We start from the raw sequence: 26,318 nt of genomic DNA on the forward strand, positions 1-26,318 counted from the left end.
TATGTATTAAAACCATACAGTTTTAATGTGAAATTTTCTCAGTGAGCATATATGTACTCTTTTTATAATGAGGAATAAATTAGTTACTTAAAAAAAACTCTGTAATGGATATTATGTTATAAAGGGAAATGGTTTATAAGGTATTATCATGAGTATAAAACAGGCTACAGAATGGTATGTGCAGTATTGCTTCCACTGGTTTAAAAATGCATTGGGGCTCTCCCTCTCCCCCTCCCCCTCCCTCTCCCCTCTCCCTTTGCACGGTCTCCCTCTGATGCCGAGCGGAGGCTGGACTGTACTGCCGCCATCTCGACTCACTGCAACCTCCCTGCCTGATTCTCCTGCCTCAGCCTGCCAAGTGCCTGGGATTGCAGGCATGCGCCGCCACGCCTGACTGGTTTTCGTATTTTTTGGTGCAGACGGGGTTTCGCCATGCTGGCCGGGCTGGTCTCCAGCTCCTGACCTCGAGTGATCTGCCAGCCTCGGCCTCCCGAGGTGCCGGGATTGCAGACGGAGTCTCGCTTACTCAGTGCTCAATGTTGCCCAGGCTGGAGTGCAGTGGCGTGATCTCGGCTCGCTACAACCTCAACCTCCCAGCTGCCTGCCTTGGCCTCCCAAAGTGCCACGTTTGCAGCCTCTGCCCGGCCGCCACCCCGTCTAGTAAGTGAGGAGCGTCTCTGCCTGGCCGCCCATCGTCTGGGATGTGGGGAGCGCCTCTGCCCCGCCGCCCCGTCTGAGATGTGAAGAGCGCCTCTGCCCGGCCGCAACCCCATCTGGGAACTGAGGAGTGTCTCTGCCCCGCCGCCACCCCATCTGGGAGGTGAGGAGCATCTCTGACCAGCCGCCCCGTCTGAGAATTGAGGAGCCTCTCTGCCTGGCAGCCGCCCCGTCTGGGAAGTGAGGAGCATCTCCGCCCGGCAGCCGCCCCGTCTGGGAGGTGGGGGGGGGGGCGCCTCTGCCCTGCCGCCCCGTCTGGGAAGTGAGGAGCTCCTCTGCCCGGCCGCCACCCCGTCTGGGAGGTGTACCCAATAGCTCATTGAGAACAGGCCATGATGACGATGGCAGTTTTGTCGAACAGAAAAGGGGGAAATGTGGAGAAAAGAAAGAGAGATCAGATTGTTACTGTGTCTGTGTAGAAAGAAGTAGACATAGGAGACTCCATTTTGTTCTGTACTAAGAAAAATTCTTCTGCCTTGGGATGCTGTTAATCTATAACCTTACCCCCAACCCCGTGCTCTCTGAAACATGTGCTGTGTCCACTAAGGGTTAAATGGATTAAGGGCGGTACAAGATGTGCTTTGTTAAACAGATGCTTGAAGGCGGCATACTCGTTAAGAGTCATCACCACTCCCTAATCTCAAGTACCCAGGGACACAAACACTGCAGAAGGCGGCAGGGCCCTCTGCCTAGGAAAACCAGAGACCTTTGTTCACATGTTTATCTGCTGACCTTCCCTCCACTATTGTCCTATGACCCTGCCAAATCCCCCTCTCCGAGAAACACCCAAGAATGATCAATAAACACTAAAAAAAAAAAAAAGAAAATAAATAAACTTGTTACATATTTAAAAAAATGCAATGAGAAACAAATACAGGAAATATCAAAATACTAATATTGGTTGAATTAGATTAAGTGACAAAGTGACTTGCTAAGGTCATACGGTCAATGAGAAGTAGAGCTGGAATGTATTACAGTTCATTATTTTCTATCCCACCTTATATAAAAAGGTGCCAACTATTTGAATGCAAGGACTTTTTTGCTTATCTGTAGTGATGGATATCATAAAAATTATGCATGGATCTTTTTTTTGGTCCATGCTATCATTAGTGTTAGTGTATTTTATGTGTGGCCCAAGACAATTCTTCCAGTATGGCCCATGGAAGCCAAAGGGTTGGATATCATGGAACTGTTAAATTTCAGAGGGTCAGAACTATCACTGCTACTGATGGCAGCCCACCAGCAAAGAATGGGGCAACTTGTATATGTAGCTGAAATACCAATAAAAATAAGTTAGAATTGATTTATATTTTTAAAGTGCTACATTAAAAAAAAAAAAAAGAAAAACGTTCCTTTAATCCGGTCTAATAGGTATCATTCAATTTGAGTAAAACTGATTGTGCTCACAAACTGTGATGGGTCCAGACAGGTGCTTATTCACATAGACCTTAGCATTTTAGAGGGGAAAGAGATACACATCTAGATTCCTACAATATAAGGCAGGCATGAGAGGTGCCCAATGATCTCTCAACCAAGTGCTATGGGAACATCCATGAGAAAGACAGACGTTTCATTCATTCCTTTTCCTATAGGAAAATCTCTCTGAAGAAAGGGCTTTTATCTTTTTTCTTCCACATGATATGGGTGGAGACAACTGGTTGCATAAGTGGCATATCTTGAAAAATATGAAATCTGGAACCAGAAGACCTGACCTATCTCTTATAAGACATATAACCTCAAACAAATCACTTTCTAAGGCTGCCAACCACAGAACATTTGCTGTAGTGAGCACCACACTCAAAACTTCCAGTGAAGCTTATAGTGAAGGGTGGTAGGGAGCGTTCTTTTCAGAAAAACAATTGGTAAAATCTGTAACTCAGAATGAGAGGCCAGGAGCTTCAGTTTTTCAGCTTTGCAAATATGCATTACAAGACACAGATATCATAGGGAAAAATAACATAGGGAAACCTAGTACGAAAGCAGAAGTAACAATAGATGTTGTTATAACTTCATCGATTCAATGTAAGAATGACTTTGCTACCTATGTTTCAATAGGTTTTTGCCAAAGCATATATCTGACTGTAAAAATGGAATGCTGTTTTTGTGCTAGTCAGAATTTAGCAATTACCTGGTATTTCAAACAAAACCTTACATAGTTTTTATTATTATAATCAAAAACATCAAACTAAACTAAGAAAAATACATGGCTCTTTTCAAACATAAAAATAAGGTGCTAGATTTCACTGATAAACTATATGTAGAAGAAATAAACCAGAAGGTAAAAGTGAGGAAAAAATTACTTACGAAAATCATGGATCTACACTGCAGTAGAATTATTTAGACCTAAGAAGTTCACAGTAAAGAAAATACTAGAAAGCTCAATCATGTTGTGCTTGTAAAATTAAGAATGAAACTAGAAATTTTTATAAAAATTAGATAAACAAATGTTTTATTTCAAAAGAGAGAAAAAATAGCTGGGCTACAGTTAGAATTTAACATACAAACTGAAAGCAACACGCCTGTTTAGGGAAAAGAAAGTTATGTTCAAATTGGTAAAGTTGAAAAAACAACTTTTGCAAAGTAATTTGAAGAGTTCCTGCTGGTTTCTCTCTCCTACCTCACTCCCCAATACATTATCCCATTTTTTAAAAGTACTATTAGCACAACAATTACAAAGAACCTAAGAATTTCACTTCATTTCCCACAACATAAAACCAAGAGAAAAAGTTTTTTCAGGGAAGGTCTGATAATCCCTACATCTACTTGACAGCCTATATCTTTCTACTTTAATGAAAAATAAACTTCTCTCTAGCTAATAAAGAATATCACAAAGAGAGAAACAGGCACTTATAGAAATGAGATCCTGGCACATACCTCAATATTCATTACATGTTTACAAAATCATCATTCCTAAAAAAAAAGAAAAAGAAAAAAAAAAAACCAAAACCCACACAAATAGACTATCCCCATTTAATTTTATTATGAAAATGAAAGTAACAACAGGAAATGGCAGCAGGGTATTTGATAAGCTCAATTAGCAGGAGGATCAAATGAAGTGATGACATGCCATTATGACCTCAGGGGTTAAACATTCAATTTTCCATCTGGCGAAATCTAGATTTCCAACACAAATGCTGACACCACCTGCTGTATGTTATTAGGCATTATCTTGAGCAATCCCTAAGCATTTTCTGTACAACAGGTATAGCCTCAAGTTTTTTCATATTTCATTCTGCAATATAATTGCTCCCCCATGAAGAGAAATAAAAAATAAATCCCATATAATGGCTCATTCAAAACAGACATTAAAATCCACACTAAAGCATTTATTTATCAATCATGGCAGTAGCAAAAATATCAAGACTATTTTTCTTCTAAGTCACAATTGACATTGTAGCTATCATTTTCTATAGCACCTAGGAGTCATTCCAATTAAGAGTTCCCTTTATAGGTTTTTTGTTTTGTTTTTTTTTTAATACAGACAGGGTCTCACTATGTTGCCCAGGCTGGTCTTGAACTCCTGAACTCAAGCGATCCTCCTGCCTCAGTCTCCCAAAGTGCTGGGATTACAGGCATGAGCCAACATGCCTGGCCCATTTATAGATTCTTAATTAATAGCCTCTTGCTACTGAAATGGAATTTTGTCATGTCTAATAAGAATCAGATCTACAGAACTTCACGAAATAAAAATTCACTGCATTTTAAAATGTAATCGTTAATCTACTATGTTTCTTTGATTGACGCAATGGTAAACACTTTTAAAAATTTTTATATACCAAGTGCTGGAGCTCATTTGTGAGTGTTCAGACCCTTCTATACATGCGTTATCAAGAATCATGCTATTAGGCTCTGCAGGTGGTAAGCCAGTGGCTAGCCAATAAATGCAGAGCTCTCATCCGGATTCAATTGATGCAGTTTGCATACTAAAATGTTTGCACACACAAACATGAATGCACATACATCTACACACACTCACACTCTACTGTAAGTGAAATACAGATACAAGTCCAGATACCCAGTCTTGAGATTTCATACTGGACAGTCAATAGCAAGGCAATCAATATCACAACTGTTTTAATACCTGTTTTCCAGGACATACCAATACCAATTTTTTCTAATAAAATTAACTTTTTACCATCTGTGTACCTCCTTCCCTAAGCAAATTCACCAAGCTCCCCATGTTAATCCAGTTGCTTTTTAGTGTTTGGTAGGTCTATGGGTTTCCTTCTCATTAAAACTTATTCCTGGCCAGGCACAGTGGCTCACACCTGTAATCCCAGCACTCTGGGAGGCCGAGGTGGGTGGATCACCTGAGGTCAGGAGTTCAAGACCAGCCTGGTCAACGTGGTGAAACCCCGTCTCTACTAAAAATAAAAAATTAGCTAGGCGTGGTGGCACACGCCTGTAATCCCAGCTACTCGGGAGGCAGAGGCACAAGAATCACTTGAACTTGGGAGACGGAGGTTGCAGTAGCTGAGATCACACCAATGCACTCCAGCCTGGGTGACAAGGGCAAACCTCCATCTCAAAAAAAAAAAAAAAAAAAAAAACGCAACTTACTCCTCAGGTTATTTCGTTTTCTTCCTCCTGGGTAAATAGGTATTTCGGCAATGTGAACATCTAAAAATTCATAAGTAACTCTATGAAAACTTACTTGACTTTCTGAATCCACACACAGTAGTCTGAGATGTAGAGATCATTCAGTATGTACGCTGGGTCATTTTCCTGAAAAATTTTGTGAATATCCAGGAGACACTTTAAAACTGCACTTTTACCTAAAGAAAATTGAAAAAACATAAAATTATCCTTAAGAAAAAGAAATTCAGACCCTGAGAGGTAATATATCTAAAGCAGCTCAGAATCCTGATCATTTCTTAAGAACATTTTTAAATGCAAAAAAATTTATGAGTCCTATTAGGTCCAAAACCCTTTACTGATTTCCTTAAGAATTACATACAATCTTTGGCCAGGCACAGTGGCTCACACCTGTAATTCCAGCACTTTGGGAGGCCGAGGCGGGCAGATCACGAGGTCAGGAGATCGAGACCATCCTGGCTAACACGGTGAAACCCTGTCTCTACTAAAAATACAAAAAATTAGCCAGGCATGGTGACAGGCACCTATAGTCCCAGCTACTCGGGAGGCTGAGGCAGGAGAACGGCGTGAACTGGGGAGGCGGAGCTTGCCGTGAGCCAAGATCGCGCCACTGCACTCCAGCCTGGGCGACAGAGAAAGACTCCATCTCGAAAAAAAAAAAAAAGAATTACATATAATCTTTATATTCTGTTGTTACAGCTGACTAGTTGTGGTTATCATTAAAATGCTATGAAATACAACTAGGTCAATTAAATGAAAGGCAGGAAAGTTTTCTAAACCAAATGAATATCTAAATGCATCATAATTTGTATTAGATAATGTTCTTCCAATTCAAGCTTTCAACATAACATGGAAAACTGTATTCTAAATTTCAAACTTCTTTATTTCTTATGTCAACATTTTCTGTCAAGGAGTTATCTACTAATAACAAATTATTTTACCTTAAAGAATTGAAGAAAACTGAACACTAAAACATCATAGCACTACTTCAGAAATAAGCTGACAAAACTCACATGAACAAAAGCCATCAAGTATTAAAGCCTTGTTCAACCTACTTCCTCCTGGTTTTTAAATGAACCTAGTTTTAACCCAACCAAAGTCTACAAAAGGAGCCTTTTACAACTCAGCAATTCCCTAGGTGTTCCAAACTTCATGATATTTCCTGAAATTTATTAATTATAAGGTGAACTATTAATTCTACATCTAGAGTAGTACCATTTTCTTTGATCTGTGAAATTCAGTATTTTCAGTTTAACAGTTTCATTCTTATCTTTACAGTTCTGAAACGCAGAAATACTGTATACTGAGTTCATGAAGATACTGGATGCACTTTCATCGACATTTCCCATTTAACTTTTAGATCATAAAAGAATCATGAGCTAGATGATGACATCTCAAGATCCTAAAATTGCTGACACTAAATTTTTTAACATAATTAACACTAGAAAGTAAGTTTCAAAAGAGCAGGGGCTTCTGTTTTATTTAGTGGTTAATCCCCAATACCTAGAACAGAACACCGCAACAGCAGGTTTTCCATTTAAGTGTTCTAAGAATGAATGAATACATGATAGACACAGTAATCATCCAGCTTAAACCTTGAAAATTTCTTTCATTCTACGGTCTCACCCGTCAAATCCTGATGATTTTTCCTTGGAGATGCTCCTTGTATCTGCCCTTTCTCTGCCATTGCCTGAGCTCCTATGTTCACTCATATTCTCATCTCATGCCTCGATTTTAAGAATCTTCTTTCCCATCTTTCAGATTCCAGACTCTACCCCTTCAAACACACATTTTTTAATGCACTGCTTTCATGGAGTCTCTTCCCTGCATATGTTCTCAATGCTCTTTCTACAGACTTGTTTCCATGCCTTTTTCCCTTCTCCATGTGACCTAGCCCACTATCAAGGTCTAGCTCCAGTCTTCATTCCTTCGGGAAGTTCTGGGCTGACTTTCCTAGTCTTCACGGTCCTTTACTATAATGCTGCCAAGAAGTGGAAAGGAAACTCAAAATGGGGAAAGTCCTCCCCATAACCTCTCCTGTTCAATTCCCAGAAGGAAAACTGGAGGCTTCAGGATGGGTAAGATACAGGGCCACTGAGTTGAGGGACCAAGATCTAAATTCCAATCTTAATGGCTCCAGAGGCTACCCACTGTGCCATGCTACCTGTATGTTCTTGCCTCATCCAGTCTATATCACAACGTTTTTATTACTCAAGGACTTATTACTGACTTTAACCCCTAAGTAGGTAGTAAGTCTGAAAACAGAGTCTATACCTTTTTAAAAAATATTAACTTTGTGGCTTCCTCATATGCAGATACAATAAAGAATGAATGAAGAATGTCAATGAAAGCTCCACTGCTAGACTGACTGTGAAGAGAAACTAACACTTAGAAGGCCTAAAGCTACAAGATGTCAAGTTCATTTGGTTAAGGCAAGGTCAGTGCTATGGCTTATCAAAGTGGCGCAGGTTAACTATGTCAAATGATTAGTGTAGATCACCCCAGCACAAGCCTATTTTAATTACAAACTAGGTAATGTTGAGAGCAGGGTTTGATGAAAGGAGGAGGAAATATAATCAAAATTTGCAGGCATGATGAAACCATGTTTGCCACACTAGCCATGTTACCCAAAGAATCAAGGAACAACTGACCTGTAAGAATGTTTTGAAGTTTTAATTGCCACAGAGAAGACAAATGTCACAGTAAGCATATGCCAACTAATTTCTTTCTTGCTTTCCTTCTCTCTCTCTTTTTAGAGGAAGGAGGGTGCAGAGGGAAGGAGTTAGTTTTAGAAGTACTAAAAGTTTTAAATATCAATCGTAAGTCTTTACTGGAAAAACGAACTATTCTCTTGTAACTTGAATAAGCTTCTCTGCTGTGTGACACCTCCAGAATACTCTCTCTCAAGATCCCACACTTTACTAATATAAACAGGTTAACAGAAAATGCAGGATTGGGGCTAGGCGTGGTGGCTCACGCCTGTAATCCCAGCACTTTGGGAGGCCAAGGCAGGCGGATTACGAGGTCAGAAGTTCGAGACCAGCTTGGCCAGCATGGTGAAACCCCATCTCTACTAAAAATACAAAAATGAGCCAGGCGTGGTAGTGCACGCCTGTAGTCCCAGCTACTCGGGAGGCTGAGGCCGGAGAATCACTGGACCCGGGGAGGCAGAGGTTGCAGTGAGCCAAGATTGCGCCACTCACTCCAGTCTAGGTGACAGAGTGAGACTCCATCTCAAAAAAAAAAAAAAAAGAAAGAGAAAAAGAAAATGCAGGATTTGGAGAAAACCATTTGGCTAGAGCAAAGAGTTCATGTAAGGAAAAAAAGGAGAATAAGCAGATGAGTTTGGTAGAAATCAGACACTAACAAGGAGGAAGAGAAGAATGCACTTGGACAGACTGAGTGAGAACGTCTCTAAACTTAGGTGTGGGCAGTAGGAATAAAGGACCCTACTCCCGAGATCATAATGTAAAAAGGTATGGAGTTAAGGTCACATATTTAATGAGGATCCACAGCAGCCATTACCTGATAAAATTATATACAGCTTCATTTACCAGACATGCCTAAAGTGAGGCTGCCCTCTTGCTAAAGGCCACAGGCAAATTTAAATCTTCCAGCTATCACAAAAAAAATAAGAATAACAATGAAAAGAAATGTCAAATAACAGGCAGGGCATGGTGGCTCACGCCTCTAATCCCAGCACTTTGGAAAGCCGAGGTGGGCAGATCACCTAAGGTCAGGAGTCCGAGACCAGCCTGGTCAACATGGTGAAACCCCATCTCTACAACAATAAAAAAATTAGTCGGGCATGGTGGCATACGTCTGTAATCCCAGCTACTCGGGAGGCTGAGGCAGGAGAATCGCTTGAACCCAGGAGGTGGACGTTGCAGTGAGCAGAGATCACACCACTGCACTCCAGCCTGAGCAACAGAGTGAGATTCTGTCTCAAAAACAAAAGAAATGTCAAATAACAAAAAATAAGAAATGTCAAAATATTTTTTAATTTAAAGAGAAGAAATTACATTGTATTTGCATGTTCTGATCCCTATTTTCTTAAAAAAAAAAAAAAAAAAAGACTAATACTCATTTAAAAAATGCTGGGCCAGGCACAATGGCTCATGCTTGTAATCCCAGCACTCTGGGAGGCCGAGGCGGGCAGATCACCTGAAGTCAGGAGTTCAAGACCAGCCTGGCCAACATGGTGAAACCCCATCTCTACTAAAAATACAAAAATTAGCCGGGCATGATAGCAGGTGCCTGTAGCCCCAGCTACTTGGGAGGCTGAGGCGAGAGAATCACTTAAACCCAGGAGGTGGAGGCTGCAGTGAGCTAAGATCACGCCATTGCACTCAAGCCTGCACGACTTGAGAGCGAGACTCCATCTCAAAAAATAAATAAAATAAAAAATAAAAAATCCTAGACATATATACCCAAATGATATTAACAGTATCTGTCTCTACATCCACTGAGCAAATATGTGAGAGCCCATCATGCACCTGGCATTGTTCTACATGTGGGAGTACAGTTGTTTATTCTTTTCTATACTTTCCTCTATTTTCAAAATTGTCCAGAAGAAACATTATTTGTTTAACAAAAATTAAGACATGTTCAACTACACAGCCAAACCCTGAAAAATTGACAAATGAAGGTTACAAATTTGAATTCACATTTTAAATTATATTTTTAAACAACTGAGAAGCAATATTTAGATTAATATTTAAAAATTATATTGCAAGGCAGTTTTGAAAGTGAAAGTTACATGCTCTCTTCACAAGCTGTGTTTTAACTGTAAGCCTTAAACTACTTTCATAGTATGTGATGTGACAAATATGGTAAAGATAACCAGGCTACTTGCAGTTGACAATCTAGAATAAAAAGTACATGAAAACTATTCTCCTCCCAACAATATGCATTGTTACTCTGAGGTCGCACTTGATCTCTTTTGTTCCGACTATGTCACCGTAGATGACTACAGCATCACAGCCAGGAGACTCAACAAGCATGTGGCTGGGCTTTTTTTTTCAGTCTCTTTTGTACTGACTGCTCTTTCTATCAGACCCTCAGCCACTTATCTAGCAGCTATGAGCAAAGGAAAAATCTGGCCCTCTTCCAGGCTGTCACATGGCCAGTGGCCAGAAGCCTATGGGGACTCAAAGTACATGGTTCCTGTGGGGATCTATCCAGTCGTGGGCTCATCATACACGATATGGGCATAAAAAAATGCTAAGGCCTAAGTCCAAGAGAATCATTTCTGCTCAAAGGCACTGCAGGAAAGTGACCATTTTTAGGCAGTTCACTGCCTGGTTCAAAGCAGGAAAAAAAAACAGTGCCTTGCACAGTAACCACGGTAACTATTTGCACCACAAAATGGCACTAACAGCTCTCTCCAGGACGTTAAATCCCAAGAGTTAGGGATTCTCTAGGATGGACTTGGTTGAGTAAGCCAACCCTATCCATGGAAGAATGACTCGAAGACCAAGAACTCTTGTTCACTCATGAAAGCAGTTTAACCCTAGTATCCTGGTATTACAAATGACAAGTGCCATGAATGTTTTACTTCGGGGAAAGACTAATGACAACACAGAGAAACGTAATGACAAGATAAAGAAAATATGGATGACAGTAATAAGTAGGTGGGTAGTAAATAGGATTTAACATATTCCCCAGCTTTCCTTTAAAGGGAAGGTAAACTAAGAACAATGTGATTTCCTGTCTGGACAGAAGTGGCATCTCAGGTTAATACATCTTAATACAAAGACAAGATTGAGCTGTTCTAAATAGAATCCCTTGGCTTCCTGAAATCCTCCTATTAGGAGAGCAGGGTTGGGAATAATCTTTCACTGACAGACCAGCTCGTGGCTGGAGGCACATAAGAAATGGTTTCCATCTCTAGGAGATGATCAGGGTAGTGGATGTTTTTGCTGGCTAAAAGCCAGCATCGGAAAAACAATGTAAGTTGCTAATTCTATACAATAAGAGCTAAATTTCTTTTCAACTGCTGGTACATTACAGCTATGTGGCTGTGGTTTTCTGGGTATCTATTCTGCCCTTTAAAGTTTTGAGTTACCCAAGACAAGAAGCCAATTGCTTCTTGGCCTTCTGGCTAAGATCAAATGTCATATCTGTCCTTATCAAGACAAGAGGCCAAAATAAGTAAAGGGACCAGGCCTGGTGGCTCACACCTATAATCCCAACACTATAGGAGGCGCCAATACAGGAGGATCACTTGAACCTGGGAGTCTGAGACCGGGCAACACAGTGGGACTCCATCTCTACAAAAAAAAATAATAATTTTAAAACAATAAGTAAAGAAAAAAAGAGTGGTTATTCAAAACACCTGAGGGAAAGCACTGCTTGGTCTTTATTTGTAAAATCATCTCAAAATAACAGCCAACATTACTATCATTTAAAATACATAACTTAGTATAATAGATACCTGGCTAGAAAATGGCTAGAATTCTGGGATTCTGATGAGACCATATTATCAAAACAGATATGAAGTATTTTAACACTAATTTTCATATGTCATTTGACCATAAAAAGGGAGAAGGAAGAAAAATTCTGTCAAATTAATCTAAATTAAGAGAACCAAAGTGGGGTAATTTGCTTTAATACCAGGCCCTATCGGGAAGTAGAATAAAGTCAAATCCCTAGCAATTAACACAAACACGCACATTAAATTTAGCATTAAGAAGGCTTCTAGGTCTATGTAATTTTTTTATCCTCAAATTTCTCAGATGCCATTTAAGCTTCAATTTTTGACTTGTATTAAGAAACACAGCCTTGAAGCAATGAATTACTATTTTTAGCACAAACTTATAGTCCTATCCATTTAAAAAGTATTGTTATTAAAATTACATATATTATCTGTATACTCGCAAACAAAATTAACATGAAGCAAACATGTACTTTTTAGATGTCCCCTTTGCCTGGAATGTACAACCCTCAATTCAACTCATAATTTACCATCTATCCAAGTCTCAAATCAGGCATTACTTTTTCTGGAAACAGGGTTCTAACTCTTCCCCCAGCTGGTTTAAGGTTCCCTCATATACCTGACATACCCCTCTATTACAGTAGTGCTACCATTTGAATGCACCCCACAAAAAGCATCTGTTGGAAAGTTAATCCCCAATGCAACAGTGTTGGAAGATGGGGCCTAATGAGAGGTATTTAGGTCATGAGGGCTCTACCCTCATGAATGTTAACGACAATTAGGACTTCAAGCTGCCAGTTCAACCTCTTGCCTGCCTTCTCACCATGTGATACCCTCTGCCACGTTCTGATACAGCAAGAAGGCCCTCACCAGCCCCTTGATCTTGGATTTCACAGCCTCCAGAACCATGAGCCAATAATTTCTGTTCTTTATAAATTACCCAGTCTGTGGTATTCTGTTACAGCAGCACGAAACAGACGTAAGTAATTAGGAGCTACCCACTTGCTCTGCACCAGATACTTCATATAATTACATGATTTAACCCTACAAGTTAGGTACTTTCTTCCTTGTTTCATAAATGAGAAAACTGAGGCTCAAGGATATGAAGCAGTTGGCCAAGATCACAGCTAGGAAGCAAGAATCAGAACTGGAAATAAGTTGTCTGACCCTCAACCACTATGCAATAAATCCACTGTCAGTATTTATCACCATGTGTGATGAAGTCCTTGACAGGAAAGGACATGACTTTTCATCTTTCTTCCTTGGCCTGGAACAATGTCCAGCAAATTGTATGATCCTGTTCAATAAACGCTGGTTGTTAATCCAGTCTGGAGTACAAAGAATCTAACTTTAAACACACCTAGTCAAATTGCTCAGTTAGCATGTACTAGTTATAACATCTCTGTGGTCTACAGATTTAAAGTTATTTGCATCATGACAAATGTGGCATATACAATTTGTTTACTCCTTCCCTAATTATATATTTCCCTGACAAGAAAAGAATGTAGCTGTACAAACTTTATTACATCACTGTACCACCATAAGTTCAAATAATAAATTTAACCCAAGGCTGCTTTTTGCCTTTTCTGCTCTAACAATCCCTGCAAGATGTGCCAGTTTGAAAGGACAGCCTTGACATTAACTCTGTCCTCTTTCTTAAGTAACTTGTCAAAACAGTGATTGTTTCAGTTTAGAAATACATGACCAGATGTCATCAAAACTACATAATGGTAACATGACTAATTTCAATTTCTTCAGACAACTAAGAATGAGGCATCCAAGTTCAAGGTAGAACATTAAAAAAAAAAAATCTCTGTCTACACAGTAAGGAGAAAAATAGATTAAGAAGCTGAAGATGCATGGAAAAAAGCTCTTTGAAACAGCTGCAACCTAAACCTGAACTTTTAAAAAACCCATAGGCATAGAAAACTTCAAAATTTTGTGGGTAAAATTTTTATTCAATTTTTCCATCTTAAGAATTACAGTATGTATTTCAATGCCCTTTGTGGTTTTAATTAAAACAATTACACTTCATTTTTTTCCAACAGATACCACTTAATAGAGTTCTAATTCTTTGAAATTAGTTTTATTTCAAAATGAAAAAAACTAAAATTGCATGAGGTTGGAAAGAAGAAATAGGGAGTATATAGGAAGAAAGACAACTGGATATCTCAAATGGCTCATAAAAGGAAAAAACAAACCTAAACCTAATCCTACCACTGATGAATTTATTTTGGTGATCTCAAGTACTGATAAGTATGTCAAGGTAAAAAAGGAGAAAAACCAAACCGTTTTGAAACCCTCACTGTGTTTCAGTGAATATGTTTGCTTTCTGCTAAATGGTCTGCACACTGGTAGAACTGAGCTATGCTTCTTTATATTTTAATCAATGGATAATAAATATAATTTAGTAAAGCTGATTAGATATTTATCTCTACATATAAGTTTAATTTATATGAAAAGGATGCATGAAAATTTTGACTATGAAATTAAGATCTTAGAACTGTGTTCCCCAATTCTAAAAAGCCAAGGAAAGATCATTAAAAACCTACACATAAATAATCTTATGCAGTTCTTAGCTAATTTCTCACGAAGTAAAAATGGTAACAATCCCAACAGTTCCACTGTGGACCAGCTGTGCAGCCCAGAGTTTGCTTGCTTCTGGTACCACTTCTTAACCGTTCGGTACTTAATCTGAATCTGTTTCCACAGGGATAAATTGGAAGAAAAATTCTTAAGAATTGCTATGGAAATTAAATGAGACAACAAACATGTAAGTACTTTACATATGAAAAGGGAAGGAGGACAACGGGTAGTATGGATCAGCCCTGGCACTCCCATTACTGGTCCCTGCCCCACTACCTGTGAAGCACCTGCCCACATATTCCTTCCTCCTCGGTGCCGTGGCTAGAACTCTGGTTCAGACCATACTGTCTGTCCCCAGACTACCTTGGGTCTAGGCAAGAATAAGTCTCCTCTCTTCTCCATGCCCACTAACCTCACTCTTCTGAATGACTCTATCCTAAGTGCTGCTGCCAGATGAATCTAATTTCATAAGCCTCTCACCGGCTCCAATGCCAAACTCTTCAGTGGTTCCTCCCTGAATAAGACCCAAACTCATCAGCAAGCCATTGCAGGCTCCTTTCAGCCCGGTCCCAGCACACTGTTTCTACCTTTATCCTACCATTCCCCTTCACACCTCTGGCCTCCAGACAGATGGGAATTTGCCCTTTCTTGGACATGGAACTCTTTTATATTCCTTTTTCTGATTTTTTTGCCTTCTACTTTCTCAGGGAATACCGCTCCTCCACATCTTCTTTTCTAAATCCTACACATTCTTTAGTAACTACCATTATATATCACTCATTAGGTCTATGCTATTTGCTCCTTCCCTATTAATCCCTCCTCCCACTACTAACAAGCACTCTGTCAGGGTCAGAGTGAGGTGTGGTACTGGAGGTACTGAAATCCTATCACTCATCTCCTCCACCCTGACCAGGCTCTGGCTGACAAGAGTAACAATACAAAGTAGTCAAGAGAGAGGCAGGGGATCCACTTTTTAAAAGCTTTCTGGTGTTAACTACATTAGACAATGCAGGACATCTCTTACCTCCTTTGCCTGCCCCAATCTTAGAACCTGTATCAGGTTGAGACTCAGTCTCAAGCTAGGACTGAAGGAGCAAAGACCTGGTGCAAGCCTTCACTGCAGCTAAAACTGGCAGGTCCAAGAGGGTATGAGAAAGACACGCTGGCACTTAGCTTGCTTTAGAGCAGAGACTGAAAACTGGGGGCCTCCCAGGCTGACCTGGGCTCTCAGACATGCTATGGCTCTTACAGTGTGATTTTACATTACTTTACTTCTTTGTTCATACTTAAGCTTTAAAAAAATTTTAAAGACCATTTTACTTTCTACTTCTTTTTAAGACTGGCAATACTATATATTCACACAGCAACAGTAGGCTACAGTCGAGCCATGTATCTCTCTAGTTCACACAGGCCTCATTAGTCTCTATTTCCTTAAACCCTAGCATCCTTATTCATTTACCTGCTTGGCGAAGTAGGCATCTCAGTTTGCTTCTCCTAATGTACAGAAGCCTACTCTAATGTGAGCCAACTAGATCAGCTAAGTCTCACCTTGTGGGAAGGCGAGAGAAAATAGCTGAAATGATCTACTTCAATGCTGGCCACTATTTGGAATGGCAAGCAGCCAAAGACCTCGGCTCCCTACAAAAGGGCTCCCCTCCAACCTCCATGTACATACCTAAGGCAGAGGTGGTGAATTTTCTCTGTAAAGAGATAGAAAGTAAATATTGGCTTTGCAGGCCAATCTCTGATGCACTTACTCAATTCTGTCATCTTACCGCAAAAGCAGCCATAGACAATATGTAAGTGAATGAGCCTGTGTTTCAATAAAACTTTATTTATGGACTCTAAAATGAGAATTTCAAATAATTTTCCCAAGTAACAAAATATTATTTTTTTTCAACGATTTAAAAATGTAAAAAGCATTGTTAGCTCAAGGGCAATACAAGATGGATTTGGCCAGTGGATGGCCATTAAGGTAATTTCTTTTTTCTTTTCTTGTTAGAGACAAGGTCTTACCCTGTCACCCAAGCTGCAGCGCAGTGGCATGATCATAGCTCACTGTAACCTCGAACTCCTGGGCTCAAGCAATCCTCCTGCTTCGGGATCCCAAGTAGTTAGGACTATAGGCACACACAACTACGCCCTGCTAATTTAAAAAACATTTTTTTTTTCTAGAAACAAGGTCTCACTATATTGCCCAGGCTGGTCTCAAACTCCTGGCTTCAAGAGATCTTCCCACTTTTACCTCCCAAAGTGCTGAGTTTACAGGCATGAGCCACCATACCTGTCCATTAAGGTATTTTTTTAAGGGAGTCTCCCCTTTGTATCTTATATTATAAACACTTATATTTTGTTTTTGTTTTGAACTTTTAAGTTCAGAGGTATGTGTGTCATGGTGGTTTACTGCACAGATCATCCCATCACCCAGGTATTAAGCCCAGTATCCACTAGCTGTTCTTCCTGATCCTCTCCCTCCTCCCGCACCACCCACCCCCGCCACCCTCCAAAAGGCCCCAATGGGTGTTGTTGCCCGTGTCCATGTGTTCTCATCATAAATACTTACATTTTGTACCTTATCTTTTGACCTATCATTCCTATTACACAATAAACTCCCTAAGAGCTAAGACCAAGTCATAAATATCCTTGTAACTCTTCACCAATTGTTATACTCCCTTGCACGGAGAATAGATTTGATTCATGTCTGCTGAATAAATAAATATCTGCCACTTGTTATTTTCCAACATTAACTTCTTACTTAAAGAAACTTTAAGTTGGGATATGGTGGCTCACACCTGTAAACCAGCACTTTGGGAGGCTGAGGCAGGAGGATAGCTTCAGCCCAGGAGTTTGAAGTTGCAGTGAGCCATGATTATGCCACACTGTACCCCAGGCTGAGTGACAGAGTGAGACCTTGTCCCTAAAAAATAAATGAAATGAAACTCTAAATTACCTATATAATCAGGTGTTGCTTAATGATTTGGATATGTTCTGAGAAATGCGTCATTAGGTAATTCTGTCATGTGAACGTCACAGAATGTACTTACACAAACCTAGATGGTAGAGTCCACTACACACCTAGGCTATGGTATAGCCAGTATAGCATATGACTGTCCTGAATGCTGTAAGCAATTGTAACACAATGCTAAGTATTTTTGTATCTAAACATATCTAAGCATAGAAAAGATACAGTATACTTCAGCTCTTTTCTGATTAAAAGAAAAACAAAAAAAATTAATAAGAAAATAAAGACACAGTAATATCACAGCATTATACTGTTATGGGACCACTGTTGTACATGTGGTCCATCACTGACTGAAAGTCGTTATGTGGTACATAATTGTAATTCTTACATGTATTCCTGGTAAAACATAAAGTATTATTCAATTCACTTCATCAAGGCCTCAGTATTAATATACAATAGGACTTTGATTCACTAGGGTCAAATAGAAGGTTTTCTCTTTGTTCCCCCAAAGTTGTCTTAAATACATACAATTTTCTGCTGCTATTTTCTTATAGAAAGTTACTTCCATAAAAATTCAGATCCATAAAAATAATCTCAAAACTGACTTTAAATTTATTTAAAGAGGCACTAATTATAGAAGTTTTTTTTAAGCCATACATTCAAACCATGTAACTAAGTTCTAGGGATTTCTACACTGCTCAGCTCAGAAACTGCTGAAATTAACAAAAATAAATAGTACAGAAAATATAGTGTAGATTTAAATTGTATGTAATATTTAAGAGGTCAGCTGACTTGAAGCCATCACCCATCAGTAAGCATTTCTATATAACTCCAGTTTTCAAAGAATACTAACATTTTAAAATATTTTAAGTGATATTTTTGAAGCCAAATAACCACAAGCTTTTCATCATTTGTGGCAATTAAAAGGCAATTTATTATTTGTAAGCCATATGGGAAATGCTTCCCTCTATGGTGTATTTTAAGAGAACCAAGAATGTTTTATACAAATGTAACCCAGAAATTACCATGAGAGCAATCTAAACATTTTCGGTGATTAACAATATTTAGAAGTATTAGGGGGAAAGAGATTCTATGGAGATGACTAGAACTTGATATTCTTTCCTTTAATGTTTACGTTTATACACAATATCCTTCTATACAGGGTTATAAGTATAAACCCGCAAATGCTCTGAGGTTAAATAATACATATGAATGGGAAGAATGTACTAATTTAGGAGACTGGGAACATAGACTTGTACTCCAAGGAAGAGACAAGAGTAAAAAGAATTCACTTTGCCTCATGGAATGAGAATCCGGAGTTCTCCCTTTCAAACATTCAGCAGCAGTTCATGGTTTCCAGGAGTTAACTCCTGCTGTACTCTGAAGTTCTCTCCTTTCTTCGATAAGTTGGTATGTAAAATGGTCAGCAAAAACAGGTACAAATGCTACTTCAGTATCTGACTTTAATTCCACGCTAAAGTTTCTGAGAGCACTATGATTGTTCTATTCTTAGAAACATTAACTGGTATGGGGAATTAAGCCAGAAAAAAAAAAGTTCAAGAACAATTTAGAATAGGAGGAAGAAAACAAAAGGAATTACAATCTCCCGGGTGAGGAGCAGGGAATTAAGCAATAATATTTAAAAAGTAGAGACATAAATTCCAGTGACCAGTTAACTCAGATAGGAAAGAAACTATCAACTAGTTTTAGAGGCTGTAGAGCAAATCTCAGCATCAGATAGCATATTGATTTTCCATCATCTAATTCCAACAAACACATTTTCATAGCAGAAACTACACTATCCCATGAACCTCCTCACATGGTTTACTCACAATGTTTACAACATTCCCTCCATCCTTCAAGTCCCAATTCAAATCTCACAGCCTCTATGAAAATTTCCCTGACCCCTAGTGAAATGTGTCGTCTCTCTCTTTTTTGAACTACTTAATCCACATTTCTTGTAAGGCACTTACCACGGCTGACTATATATTTTATGTTACTGATGGACATCTTAGCTCCCTAGGTAGTGAACACGCTCCCCGGCTAGTGAACATGCTCCCCGGCTAGTGAACACGCTCCCCGGCTAGTGAACACGTCCCCAAATACAGCCCACACATCTAAATTATTTTTCTATTGCTCTTTATATTTACAGGGTGCTTTGTATGGACTGGCTCCTGAGTAGGCATACATTCAAAATATGTGTTGAACAAATCAATGAATAAATGAACTCATCAAGCAATTAACAAGTACTTGAGGGTGCTAGGAAACTAGTAGGAGCTGAGAATTAGAGGTCAAATAAGGCAGAGGCTCCCACAGTAGGAAGTTACATGTCTTCAGTGACTTAAATGTAGGTCAGTTTTCCTGGCTTATATTTTCACTCTCCATATTTCTCTTTTGAGCTACTTATTACAAATGCAATTTTTCAAAAACCCTGGTAGTTGTGTAATTCTGTGCCCTGTGCCCCCATTAGAACTATTATATCTTCAGGATCCAGCTCAGCAGCCTCACACGGCAGGTTCTCAACAAATACTTGTTGAATAAATCTCAAAATAGTTTCATACAATGTATTTAAAGAGTAAAAATTAAAAGGCCTAACAATTCTTTAAAATGTCCAGAACTGGGAACTTACAGAAGTTAAATATAGATAAATGTCAACACTGGAAAATGGCAGTGATTTCATCTTTTAGTTTTCGAGTTTGCAATATCTCCTCTACAATTCAATTTTTTTAAAAGTCATTTGCTAAACTGACTCTGGAATAAATAAAATATAAATATTAAAAAGAAATTCACCTTTAAGGTCTCCTCCAAACTTGGAGCTCATACAATACACTTGCCAAACCTCAATGTTTTAAACATCCATTATTCTTTTAAAAAATTGATCAGTCACAAGCCCTGTGCTTGGTACCATAGCTGTTCTTTCCTTTCTCATTGATTGTGTTATTTTATCTATGGAAGAGGTTAGTAAAGCAGTAATTTCTGAAAATTTGTTTATTGAGCCCAATTAATAATTGATAAGTAAGGGCTATTAATTACCTGAAGTAATACCTGGTTTTAATTGGGGACAACAACTAAACTCCTGAAGGCTGTTTCTTGGGTTACTACCTGCTAGGTAGCTACTATTCATCAGACTTCACATGTTATTAGAAAGTAGGTTTCTATTAACCTTAAAAACAAAACAGCAAATAGAAAGAACAATTGTATACGTTTTTATTAGCCAAAAAAATTTAGAAAACTGTCCAAATATTAATAGAAATCATGTTTTCCACAAAATGGTGGATAAATTCAAATTTGAAACTTGGTAGTATGGTGGTAAAGAGTCCAGACTTAAGGGAAAAAAAAGACTTTGTCTAAAGGAAAATCACAACATGTACAAAAATAGGGAAGACAGTATCATGAATCCCACATACTCATCACCCAGGCAGCAATCAACTTGTAGCCAACCTTGTTTCAGCTACACCCCACCCACTTTCCCACAACCCACTCTGGACTATTTTGAAGCAAATTCCAGGCTTCATATAATTTCATTTATAACTATTTCAATATATATAAGTGCACAGACTCTAAGTTACACAGATCTGGAGTCAAATCTAGGCTCTCCCACCTACTAGCCGTAAGACCCTGGGCCACTGACTTCACTTCTTTGAGCCTGTCTTCTATTTGCAAAATGGGGATAGTAATGCCTGCTTCACAGGACTGCAATATGAGCAAAATGAGATATGGTATCTAAAGAACTGAACCTAGCGCTGGCACACAGAAGGTAGCTAACACACGCAGCTGTGGTTATTATTAACAAACTAGCCAAACCAGAGCTACCTCTATTTAAATTATGGGGTGTCCGAACAAACGAGCCTCTTCAGTGGCAATAATGGCATCCCTGTGCCATCCACCTGTACATATTATTAACACATCAGGACAGAACTCTGACTCTTTTCTAATGAGGCTCACAAAGAAAATAACTGGTATCAAGTATCCCTTTATTTTAAAGAGATGCTAACCTCTCTATGCTGAACTTGTAGAGAGAGAAACTAAAAATGATTTGTAATTCATTCACCGAATATTCACCTTCAGGAGCTTAAGAGTAAAGAGGTCCAGAAAAAATGTCCATGGATAAAGGTGGTGTGGGTGCAGGAAGGAGGTGCTTTTCTGTTACCTTAAACCAAGAGAAAAGGGGTTTTAAGAGGCCCTAAGAGAGTACAACCTGCTTACCCTGGAAATTTTAACCGTAGATACCAACTGGAGAGTACAAAGACTGGTGTCTGGCTTCCATTAAGAAGCAGGACAGAGCAACATGGGGTGGCCAAGTGGAGGTAAGTGGTATGTCCTGCCAAAGTGAAAGGGGTCCTCCTCCCTGCCGCTGGTCACCCACCCTCAGGCAGGTCCCAGCTGGGGAAGGGAAGAATTTCTTTTGTAATGAAGTTCAAAGTGGACATTTTAAGCACTGAAATTAGACTCCTCTTGTGACTAGAAGTGGTAAAAGAACTTTTTTAAAATCTAAAGTGATAGAAAAAGTTATAGGATATATATTATAGGAGACAAATATATGATATGATATATATAGGATATATATTCCATCCAAGAAGAAGGAAAAAAAAAGAACCCACAGAATGAGCTCAAAGGGGGAAGTGAAAGCAAAAATTAAGTTGATGTTTCTCTTCCATCCCATCCCATCCTACCCTTCTAATGGAAGTAAAGTAAGGAATACCTTCTATACGTTAATAAGATGTAGACAATACACTCACTAAATTACATAAATAATGTATGATCAAGTATTAAACTACGACTTGTCACTTCTAAAATGAATAACTCTTCTGAGTGGGCCAGGTGCGGTGGCTCACACCTGTAATCCCAGCACTTTGGGAAGCCAAGGCAGGCAGATCACTTGAGGCCAGGAGTTCCAGACCAGCCTGGTCAACACGGCAAAACCCCGCCTCTCCTAAACATACAAATATTAGCCAGGCGTGGTGGTGCATGTCTGTAATCCCAGCTACTTGGGAGGCTGGGGCATGAGAATTTCTTGAACCCAGGAAGCGGAGGTTGCAGTGAGTCAAGATCGTGCCACTGTACTCCAGCCTTGGGCAACAGAGCAAAATTCTGTCTAAAGGAAAAAAAAAAAGAATAACTCTTCTGAAGATACATTAGAAAATCTGCTTTTTCTCTTTTACTTTTATTTTTAATTGACTAACAGCAACTAAGTGATGCTCCCATTAAAAACTTTACCCATTCTTCCAAAAAGAATGGAACAGAGGCAATAAAAGTTGAAGAGACAGAGACGGGAAAAAAAAGGAGTCATGTGCCCCAAGATGACTGATCCAAGGAGAGCAAGGTCCTTTGTTAAGCACTAAAACAGTACTTAAGGGGCAAAGCAGGATTTCCTGCCCTTAAAGAGTTTGGATTAAACAGAACAGCAACCTCCAGAGATAAACATACAGTCTTCTGGAGGAGGGGAGGGAATGAGAAGAAATGCAAACCTGAAAAGAGCCAAAGGCCTAGTAAAGAATCCTTGTAAAGGCTACTGTGAAGTCACATGAGGCAAATTCCTGGCTCTTTGAAAACTCAGATCTTAGTCAATCAGTTATAATGAAATATTCTGTAGTTTCTGAAGCATTCCTACATTGGTTTTGAAAGCTCATTCCATTTAAGATCAATCCTTCTTTGGAGCCAGGGTTATTCATTACTTTCAACTATGGAACACTATACTGACCTTTATAATAAAAAGTGTGAACACTGTGACTGCATTTTGAATTATAAGTAGGCATGAATTCATTCTTGGAAAACACTAAATGCCAAACCAGAGCTACCTTTATTTAAATTATGGGGTGTTCAAACAAATGAGCCTCTTCAGCGGCAATAATGGCATCCCCGTGCCATCCACCTGTACAAAGACAGGTGACGATTCTCATCCAGAACATGTCATCTTCACAGCTTCTGGCACAAATTCTAGACAACCCAGCCCTCAGTTTTAGCACTAACTAGCCACAACCCAAATTAGTCACAGAACACACTGTACATGGTACATAGAGGGTTCAGGTTCATTTTTAGCAGAGGCCTCCAGTGTATTACTTCAAGTTTTATGTTACTATCATAACACAGCTGATAAAACTATTTCTTGTCAGAGTGATAATGAATAAAAATTAAGTCTCAATTTCAATTCTGACCTACTAAAACTGTTTGGGTAATTGATTCCTGTGTAAGTCAAGGCAATCGAATTTATTTTTGGTTATGCAATCATAGAACTGATTACTTTTCCAATGAAAGTCAAAAGAACTAGATTACTTCCCAGAATAAAAAGTAACAAGCAATAGTCTGTATATGTGAGTGAGAGTGAGAGTGTGTGAGTGTGTGTGCAAACAGGCATGTGGAGGTTTTGCCAATTCTCCATCTGGAAGCCATGATATAACAGGATAATCGCAAACTGCATTCTCACTGGTTTAAGTCCATGAATAATGCCCAGATAATCTAGCATGACTTAAAAAAGAAATGAATTGTGACGTGTAACTGAGGCTCACACAGTCATTTATAGTAGATTGATTTTCCAAGGTACTTTTAGCAATTCAAAAAATATCTTAGATGGAAGGCAAGAAGAAATAACACATGAAAAAACAAAGCAGTTTGTTTCCCACTGTTAAGTTAAAGAAGATAGATTTCTCAATGATAGCTCTTTCATCCTATAATCAACAATCCTTCAAAATAAAATACAGCTAGTCTAAACCAACTGGATGAATAAAAAGGCATCTTTCATCTAACCATGATTCATTTTTACAATTACTGTCTACTTTAAAATAATCTACTTCAAACATGATTTTCTTCCCCCATCCCCACCACCAGGGCAAGAAGACTACAGGTTACACAGAAAGCGAAGTACATTTCCAGGTGAGACAAAACATTTGAGATGCGATTCTCTTCTTTAGGCCAGTGAAGTCACCTGGAGGTAGAAGGAAGAACTTCCTTTCTTTCCCCTTCTTATTCTGAAGTCTGAAAACCAAGCTCCCAGAAACACTTTTATCTAAGGGCAAAGGAATGATGAGTCTCCCCAGGGGGAGAATATAAGAAATGACCATAAAGTACTAAAAGTGACTTTTAAATAAATGTGCCAGAACTAATACATACAAATGGATGTTGCCCCCTTCAAAGTCATTATCTTGGAAATTATATACTTATTCTAATGATGATACTATGGGCACTTTGGAATTTGTTTCAGAGCCCAGAATTTTCCACATCCTTAAAGCTAACGAGTGTTTGTCTTTTCAGGTTGAATTTAGCAAGTCAAAAGTGCTCAGAGTAGCTGAGCTTTTTGTTGGAAAATCTTTCTTGACATGCCGAATCTAGGTTACATGTCCCCTCCTAAACGATCCCTGGACTTCTCCCAGCAGAGTACTTTTCACTCTCTCTTTGGAATTGCTAACTTACCCATCATCTGTCTGACAAAACTGTAAACTTCAACAGAGCAGGGAACTTTTCTGCCTTCTTTATTATTAGACCCACAGTCCCACCATAGAGCCTAGAAGATTATAGGCAGCCAAGAAATACTGAATGATGCAAGCTATTATAATGTAAAACGGTTTGCAATACTGTGTGTGCCTTCTGTTTACCTTCCTTACTCCTCTCGGAAAAGAGTCTTTATTATGCCTCTATGCAATTACTTACCTACATATATCTTATACACAGGAATTTTATACTTTAAAAGTGGTTGGATTCATTTTTCATTACTTATTTATATATAGAAAAAAAGCAAAAATCATTATTATATCTTCACAGACTAAAAACTTACAACTTTTTCCCTCCCAAATTTGCAAGTACAATAATATCTTACCCAGTTGCAATATCTTTATAGTGTCCCTGTAGGCCTTCATCACCAGCTTGAAATGGCGATAGAGTGGGTAACACAACACCCTTCTTCCAAAAGACACCATGATATCATGAACGTTAGTCCAAGTCTGTGAAGTGTCATTTTAATAAGCAGTCATTTCCACAAAATGTTACACAAACAAAAGTACACAATGAAATAGGAAGCTTTTCTCATTTAAAAGCTGCAAGTTCGGATCATTGTGAAGCCAAGTAGAAGAGAAACATAAAACCATGAAATAAGATTCTTTTTGTATACTTTACAATAAAACAGAATCTTAGTTTTTGTAATTTCTCACACTATCAATACATCACAAATGTCACAAGAAAGCTTTTAAATAAAGTCCTAAAGATTACAAATAAGAATCTAAAACACATGGCATTAACAAAATACAGATGCACATAAAGGACATTTTAATATAATTTACATTTCATGTTTTTGTCAGCTAAGGCTATTCAAGATGGCACAGATCAAAAATGTAGAACTCACCAGGAGTGGTGGCTCATGCCTGTAAAGCACTTTGGGACTCCAGGCGGGTGGATCACCTGAGGTCAGGAGTTCGAGACCTCCCTGGCCAACGTGGCAAAACCCCGTCTCTATTAAAAATACAAAAATTAGCCAGGTGTGGCGACAGGCACCTGTAATCCCAGCTACTCAAGAGGGTGAAGCAGAGAATAGCTCGATCCTGGGAGGCAGAGGCTGCAGTGAGTCAAGATTGCGCTAGTGCACTCCAGCCTGGACAATAGAGTGAGACTCCATCTCAAAAAAAAAAAAAAAAAAAAAAAGGCCGGGCGCGGTGGCTCATGCCTGTGATCTCAGCAATTTGGGAGGCCGACGGGCGGACCACAAGGCCGGAGAACGAAACCATCCTGGCTAACATGATGAAACCCCGTCTCTACTAAAAATACAAAATTAGCCGGGCGTGGTGGCAGGTGCCTGTAGTCCCAGCTACTCGGGAAGCTGAGGCAGGAGAATGGCGTGAACCCAGGAGGCGGAGCTTGCAGTGAGCCAAGATCGCGCCACTGCACTCCAGCCTAGGTGACAGAGCAAGACACCGTCTCAAAAAAAAAAAAAAAATACACAGAACTCTTTAGTAAAGTATGTTCAGTTTCCTCTCCTCTTTTTCTTTTTTTTTTTTTTTTTGCACTGGACATGGGTAATACAAGACATTTACTTGA

General features: G+C 39.1%; 1 protein-coding gene across 2 annotated transcripts in view; it reads right to left on the minus strand.

Annotated features, from left to right (window-relative positions):
• SHQ1 (SHQ1, H/ACA ribonucleoprotein assembly factor) overlaps window positions 1–26,318 on the minus strand; it is a 100,627-nt gene that overhangs the window by 38,511 nt on the left and 35,798 nt on the right. For both annotated transcript variants that reach the window (XM_003815798.6, XM_034956887.3), the window contains exons 9-10: window positions 25,108–25,231; window positions 5,372–5,492 (exon numbers count right to left, since the gene is read on the minus strand). In XM_003815798.6, the coding sequence (XP_003815846.2) occupies window positions 5,372–5,492; window positions 25,108–25,231 (245 nt within the window). The remainder of the gene's footprint in view (window positions 1–5,371; window positions 5,493–25,107; window positions 25,232–26,318) is intronic.

This window comes from Pan paniscus, chromosome 2 (genome assembly GCF_029289425.2).
Source record: "Pan paniscus chromosome 2, NHGRI_mPanPan1-v2.0_pri, whole genome shotgun sequence".
Taxonomy (NCBI): Eukaryota; Metazoa; Chordata; class Mammalia; order Primates; family Hominidae; genus Pan; species Pan paniscus.